The sequence below is a fragment of the Nerophis ophidion genome, linkage group LG06, assembly GCF_033978795.1.
Source record: "Nerophis ophidion isolate RoL-2023_Sa linkage group LG06, RoL_Noph_v1.0, whole genome shotgun sequence".
Taxonomy (NCBI): domain Eukaryota; kingdom Metazoa; phylum Chordata; class Actinopteri; order Syngnathiformes; family Syngnathidae; genus Nerophis; species Nerophis ophidion.
The window spans coordinates 6,672,329-6,679,913 of NC_084616.1; the positions used below are offsets into that span (position 1 = coordinate 6,672,329).

The 7,585-nt window shown below is 41.1% G+C and overlaps 1 protein-coding gene across 1 annotated transcript; it reads right to left on the bottom strand.

Moving 5' to 3' along the window:
• Nucleotides 1–2,273: 2,273 nt before the first annotated feature.
• Nucleotides 2,274–7,198, bottom strand: LOC133554110 (low affinity immunoglobulin epsilon Fc receptor-like). Its single transcript, XM_061902518.1, has 7 exons — nt 7,136–7,198; nt 6,996–7,058; nt 5,729–5,756; nt 5,560–5,648; nt 5,317–5,445; nt 2,635–2,737; nt 2,274–2,556 (listed from the first exon to the last, which is right to left on the bottom strand). Exons 2-7 carry the CDS (start codon nt 7,056–7,058, stop codon nt 2,477–2,479), a joined length of 492 nt encoding a protein of 163 aa, XP_061758502.1. The 5' UTR covers nt 7,136–7,198; the 3' UTR covers nt 2,274–2,476.
• Between the last annotated feature and the right edge of the window lie 387 nt (nt 7,199–7,585).

The window sequence follows — 7,585 nt, forward strand, 5'->3', positions numbered from 1 at the left end:
TTTAAGTCTCTCCTTAAAACTCATTTGTATACTCTAGCCTTTAAATAGACCTCCTTTTTAGACCAGTTGATCTGCCGCTTCTTTTCTTTCTCCTATGTCCCCCCCCCTCCCTTGTGGAGGGGGTCCGGTCCGATGACTGTCCAGAGTCGAGACCCAGGATGGACCGCTCGTCGGGACCCAGGACGGACCGCTCGCCTGTATCGATTGGGGACATCTCTACGCTGCTGATCCGCCTCCGCTTGAGATGGTCTCCTTTGAACTGAACTCTCGCGGCTGTGTTGGAGCCACTATGGATTGAACTTTCACAGTATCATGTTAGACCCGCTCGACATCCATTGCTTTCGGTCCCCTAGAGGGGGGGGGGGGGGGTTGCCCACATCTGAGGTCCTCTCCAAGGTTTCTCATAGTCAGCATTGTCACTGGCGTCCCACTGGATGTGAATTCTCCCTGCCCACTGGGTGTGAGTTTTCCTTGCCCTTTTGTGGGTTCTTCCGAGGATGTTGTAGTCGTAATGATTTGTGCAGTCCTTTGAGACATTTGTGATTTGGGGCTATATAAATAAACATTGATTGATTGATTCTTTTCTTTCTCCTATGTCCCCCCCCCCCCCCCTCCCTTGTGGAGGGGGTCCGGTCCGACGACCATGGATGAAGTACTGGCTGTCCAGAGTCGAGACCCAGGATGGACCGCTCGTCGGGACCCAGGATGGACCGCTCGCCTGTATCGATTGGGGACATCTCTACGCTGCTGATCCGCCTCCGCTTGAGATGGTTTCCTGTGGACGGGACTCTCGCTGCTGTCTTGGATCCGCTTTGAACTGAACTCTCGCGGCTGTGTTGGAGCCACTATGGATTGAACTTTCACAGTATCATGTTAGACCCGCTCGACATCCATTGCTTTCGGTCCCCTAGAGGGGGGGGGGGGGGGGGTTGCCCACATCTGAGGTCCTCTCCAAGGTTTCTCATAGTCAGCATTGTCACTGGCGTCCCACTGAATGTGAATTCTCCCTGCCCACTGGGTGTGAGTTTTCCTTGCCCTTTTGTGGGTTCTTCCGAGGATGTTGTAGTCGTAATGATTTGTGCAGTCCTTTGAGACATTTGTGATTTGGGGCTATATAAATAAACATTGATTGATTGATTCTTTTCTTTCTCCTATGTCCCCCCCCCCCCCCCCTCCCTTGTGGAGGGGGTCCGGTCCGACGACCATGGATGAAGTACTGGCTGTCCAGAGTCGAGACCCAGGATGGACCGCTCGTCGGGACCCAGGATGGACCGCTCGCCTGTATCGATTGGGGACATCTCTACGCTGCTGATCCGCCTCCGCTTGAGATGGTTTCCTGTGGACGGGACTCTCGCTGCTGTCTTGGATCCGCTTTGAACTGAACTCTCGCGGCTGTGTTGGAGCCACTATGGATTGAACTTTCACAGTATCATGTTAGACCCGCTCGACATCCATTGCTTTCGGTCCCCTAGAGGGGGGGGTCGGGGGGGGTTGCCCACATCTGAGGTCCTCTCCAAGGTTTCTCATAGTCAGCATTGTCACTGGCGTCCCACTGGATGTGAATTCTCCCTGCCCACTGGGTGTGAGTTTTCCTTGCCCTTTTGTGGGTTCTTCCGAGGATGTCGTAGTCGTAATGATTTGTGCAGTCCTTTGAGACATTTGTGATTTGGGGCTATATAAATAAACATTGATTGATTGATTTTTACCAAAAGCAAGACTAGTGGTTAAACGTGGATGTTTATCTGTTCTCGGTGTTCATTTGTGGAATTCTGTTGGTAAAGAAATAAAAATGAGTGACTCAGTATTTAATTTCAAAAAGAACATGTCACAATGTAGAAATTTAGGTTTGTTTGGTTAAATGTTGTATTTAGAAGGTATGTATGTTTATCTATTTACAGAAAAGTGTATGTGTGTAGGTACATATTTTTGTATTATTTGTTGTGGGGCAGCCTGAATGTGGATGCTGAATGACTATATTTCTTTTTGTGTTGCAGAATTATTAGAAAAGGTAACTGAATTGAATGTAAAAAATGTATGTTGGGCATATAAGCTTTTTTGCTTCTGCCTGTTTCAGTCATGTTATTCATTTTTGAATCGTGATCTATGTTTGAATATGTTTTTTGTTAGACTGAAATGAAACTGAAACTGAAACTATAATGATTAAATATGATAAGATTACTGATATTAGTGGAGCGCTACTTTCTTCGCCCGATCAATATACTTCCCAGGTTTGAACATGCATGCCGAAGAAGCAAATACTGGACAATGATCCATTTATGATGCGGACAGGTTTCTTTATTGAGTAAAGGGTTGATCTTTGAGGTTTCAAAAATGCTGATAGAATTGACAATGACGAGTGAAGAAGACACAAAGAAGACTTGATAGTGAACCCAGAGATACAAAGACACCACTTAAGTTTAACGTAGTCTCAGAATATTCATTGCGATGAAGGACAGGCATTGGGTACGAGGGCTGATTAGCGGCCACCGCAGCAGTCTGTATCCAAGATGCACACAAATGGCATCGGGAAGGAGCAATCCTTAGCGAACCAATCACCTAGAAAACAACAAAAGGGTTTTAGAATGCCGTTACGCTTAATCGCACGTAAATTGGATTCACCGGTTGTGCTTATACCTGCTCTATAAATCACCACACAGTCGCCATTATCATTCGGCTGTCCTTTGGGGAAATTATCATACCCGAAGAATGCGCCGTCGGTCCATTGAAAGACTCCGTGCTAGAAGACAGTCACATTTCAATGAGTCAGATAGCAACCTAACACAACATAATACACCTTGACCTTGTTACGCATTAACCTTCCTCTTGTGTTAGCTTTCTGTTAGCGTCTCTTATGTTAACGGGTCGGTTTTCGACCCATGTTTTAAATCAGCTGTAAAATACACTAAAAACAATTATCTATCATCCAATTTGTTTCTCGTCTCTTGGTTACCTTGTTAGGCTTCCTTATCCTTGAAAATATTGGTTTTAATATTTTTGGTGTCAGTATACCCCTCGATTTCAATTTTAAAAAAATGGTAAAACGAACCTCAAGAGAATCATATGAATAAAAAAAGGTTGTTGTGTTACCTAACTATTACTAAGGGGCATTAGAACACATCTCTTAAATAAATGTGTTTTGTTTATTTTTTTCATTTTAAGAATTTTAACTACAGTAACATTTATGGTGTTACGGGTCAATTTCGACCCATATATATTTACTTCAAGAAAAAGGCTAAAAAGTATTTTTTGCAGCAACAGAAACAACCAACCAAGCAAATGAAACCACGAGAAATAGATGACTAGTTCCAAAACTAATAAAAAAAACAAAATCAGAGTGGCAAAAAGTGACACTTTTAGTGTCCGTCTTTTGTTTGTTTTTGTACAGGATAACAAGGTAAAATGAGAATCCACTAAAGCTCACATGATTGGGAGAGGAGCTGGCTGTCAGTGTGTTCAGTTTTGGCTCTAATCATTGCTTTATCATCTTATTTTTATAACCGGGTCGAAACCTTCCTCTTGTGTTAGCTTTCTGTTAGCATCTCTTATGTTAACGGGTCGGTTTTCGACCCATGTTTTAAATCAGCTGTAAAATACACTAAAAACAATTATCTATCATCCAATTTGTTTCTCATCTCTTGGTTACCTTGTTAGGCTTCCTTATCCTTGAAAATATTGGTTTTAATATTTCTGGTGTGGGCCATTGGGCCTTTTTTTTGTCAGTATACCCCTCGATTTCAATTTTAAAAAATGGTAAAACGAACCTCAAGAGAATCATATGAATAAAAAAAGGTTGTTGTGTTACCTAACTATTACTAAGGGGCATTAGAACACATCTCTTAAATAAATGTGTTTTGTTTATTTTAAGAATTTTAAGAATTTAAACTACAGTAACATATATGGTGTTACGGGTCAATTTCGACCCATATATATTTACTTCAAGAAAAAGGCTAAAAAGTATTTTTTTCAGCAACAGAAACAACCAATCAAGCAAATGAAACCACGAGAAATAGATTACTAGTTCCAAAACTAATAAAAAAACAAAATCAGAGTGGCAAAAAGTGACACTTTTAGTGTCCGTCTTTTGTTTGTTTTTGTACAGGATAACAAGGTAAAATGAGAATCCACTAAAGCTCACATGATTGGGAGAGGAGCTGGCTGTCAGTGTGTTCAGTTTTGGCTCCAATCATTGCTTTATCGTCTTATTTTTATAACTGGGTCGAAACCTTCCTCTTGTGTTAGCTTTCTGTTAGCATCTCTTATGTTAACGGGTCGGTTTTCGACCCATGTTTTAAATCAGCTGTAAAATACACTAAAAACAATTATCTATCATCCAATTTGTTTCTCGTCTCTTGGTTACCTCGTTAGGCTTCCTTATCCTTGAAAATATTGGTTTTAATATTTCTGGTGTCAGTATACCCCTCGATTTCAATAAAAAAAAAATGGTAAAACGAACCTCAAGAGAATCATATAAATAAAAAAAAAGGTTGTTGTGTTACCTAACTATTACTAAGGGGTATTAGAACACATCTCTTAAATAAATGTGTTTTGTTTATTTTAAGAATTTTAAGAATTTAAACTACAGTAACATATATGGTGTTACGGGTCAATTTCGACCCATATATATTTACTTCAAGAAAAAGGCTAAAAAGTATTTTTTCCAGCAACAGAAACAACCAATCAAGCAAATGAAACCACGAGAAATAGATGACTAGTTCCAAAACTAATAAAAAAAAACAAAATCAGAGTGGCAAAAAGTGACACTTTTAGTGTCCGTCTTTTGTTTGTTTTTTGTACAGGATAACAAGGTAAAATGAGAATCCACTAAAGCTCACATGATTGGGAGAGGAGCTGGCTGTCAGTGTGTTCAGTTTTGGCTCTAATCATTGCTTTATCATCTTATTTTTATAACCGGGTCGAAACCGACCCTAACAACACCAAGGGCATAGTTTCTACCAGAGCATTTTATAATTTAGTGAAAAAAATGTAAATGTTTTATTTTGTCGACAAAGAGGTTCCTGACAAAGTCAAAAAGCTTTGATGCAAAAAAAAATAAATGTACGTGGTGTTTTTATGCATTTAAAAACTAGAACGCGTCGGTGCCGACCCTATAAGAACGTGATACGACATCATAAAAGCAGATTGAAGCACTACTTATGGAGTCAAAATTCAGGTTATCAGTTCTTCCGAACAGAAAAGTGTTTTTTCTGGACAAAAATAACAAAGGTGAAGGTAGACGCTATGTCCGACCCCAACCCCCGTCCTTTCAGTGCCAGGATGCCACATTCATTTCTGTCAATAAATCATTTGAAGTTATACCCCAACAGGATCATGGAGTCCAATCCAGGCAAATTCTACATTCTCCTCTTCAATCAGTCCAAGAACCAGAAGATTTTCCAGGTAACTGTGGATGGAGACCAGGTTCCCACCCAAAGATTTGCAAGTTTTCTAATGGCAAAAACAGGGTCAGAAACAACCGTAAATCAAACATTAGATTCCCTGATTGTAATAGTCTTTTACAAATGTTTCCAGCTTCAACTACTATGTGGAGTGAATGCATACCTCAGCTTCGACGAATGGCTTAGTCTCGTGGCGGAAGATGTAACAGTAACCATCCAACTGAGTCCAGCCCTTGGGACAGCAGCCACCACCTGCAAGACATTCCTTCATCTATATCGACTAAACCCAAACCAAGAAAGTGTGCATTTGAATATAAGTCATAGCTACCAACCATTTTTAACTGGAAGAGAAGTAGAAGACTGTGGAGAAGAAGAAAACACTTGTTTCAAACACTGCAGTATGAAGATATCCTTATCGACGCAACCCGATTTGGATTCAATGGCGGCAACTAGTCTAAAACTGTCATTACGTCTGTGATATGACTGTTAATTGCTTTGGGTTTTTGATCGCAGCGTCGTTAGTACACCCGGTTTCTCTTAAGATCTCCCTGACTCACCTTAAAATAACTATTTTCCAACAGACCTGGTATACAACTATGCTTTTTCCATGAAACTAAATGAATCTCATTTTTGCAACTCGACAATAATTGGGGCTCCCTTAACCACCTGATGGCGCCAGACACTCACAATGCATAACTTACAGAGCTTTGATGAGAATAAAATGAGCTAAGCTGCCGTTTAACCACGGGAATGCAACGAAAACGATCTTGGGCAGTTAAAAACCTGTGAGGCAAACAAAAGGGTAAGAGTTGAAGAGACTAATGGACCATTTGCCTGTGTGTCATTAATTAGGACAATTACCTCGTTGTTTGTGGTAATTAGTTTCTGAAGTACCAACTTTTGAGAATCGGAGGAGGTATGTCAGACTCAGCCCTGTCTTGGTTTAAGTCTTATCTTACTGATAGGATGCAGTGCCTCTCCCATAACAGTGCGACCTCGGACTATGTTAAGGTAACGTGTGGAGTTCCCCAGGGTTCGGTCCTTGGCCCCTGTACTCTTCAGCATCTACATGCTGCCGCTAGGTGACGTCATCCGCAAATACGGTATTAGCTTTCACTGTTATGCTGATGACACCCAACTCTACATGACCCTAAAGATGACCAACACGCCGGACTGTAGTCAGCTGGAGGCGTGTCTTAATGAAATTAAACAATGGATGTCCGCTAACTTTTTGCAACTTAACGCCAAAAAAAAACGGAAATGCTGATTATCGGTCCTGCTAGACACCGACCTCTATTTAATAATACAACTTTAACATTTGACAACCAAATAATAAAACAAGGTGACTCGGTAAAAAATCTGGGTAAACACACAAAAAAAGTCATGCAAATTTTATATCAACAGACGGATCAGAAGTTGTTCAAATATTTCAGGTGTTGAAAGTAAAACAATAAAAAAAAACGTATCAACTTTTTCTGAGCGGGTCCCTTTTGGATCCTAATAGCAATCTTAAGCTTGCACTATGGGTACAATCAAAGTCCAGGTTCCAGGACTGACAATCTGCACATTTTTTAATCTACTAGGTAAGTTTGGACTTACAACTCCAGACATCAGTCCACTGATCCCACAAAGGAGGAAGAACACACGAAGAGCGAATGCCATCTGCGAAATAATAGACAAATACAAATGTCAGACGTAGAGGAATTAGAAAAGCAGGATGTAAAGTCGTGTCCTGTTACCTTAGCAGAGATGAGGCTTGATACTGAGGACTACTAAGGTCTGTCCTTTTATATGCGAGCCTGGCAGCCCTTAAATATTTCCTTGGTCACTCATGTTGATGTAACGTGACGCAACAGAACAAAACTGAATTGCTGGATCTTTTCTCTAGCAGCTTGTGTGGGATTGATTTCCTTTGAAACGAACGCAGAAGTCACGTAGACGTCGGGGCGCTGGCTGGGAATCAGCCTACGCGGATCCGAGTTGGCAAAAACCTGTGAGGCGAACAAAAGGGTAAGAAAAAACGTAAGGGTTGAAGAGACTAATGGACTATTTGCCTGTGTGTGTGTGTCATTAATTAGGACAATTACCTTGTTGTTTGTGTTAATTCGTTTCTGAAGTACCAACTTTTGAGAATCGGAGGAGGTTGGGTGCGAGGGACCTAACCCAACTGTTATGTATGACCCTGATCA

What these genes read in the sequence shown, in the direction of transcription:
- LOC133554110 (XM_061902518.1), bottom strand. Translation starts at nt 7,058, where the DNA reads ATGGCATTCGCTCTTCGTGTGTTCTTCCTCCTTTGTGGGATCAGTGGA. An exon ending in GTGGACTGATGTCTGGAGTT is followed by an intron (nt 5,757 to 6,995) that starts GTAAGTCCAAAC and finishes TCTTCTCCACAG; the next exon opens with TCTTCTACTTCTCTTCCAGT. An exon ending in AGCCATTCGTCGAAGCTGAG is followed by an intron (nt 5,446 to 5,559) that starts GTATGCATTCAC and finishes TTTTGCCATTAG; the next exon opens with AAAACTTGCAAATCTTTGGG.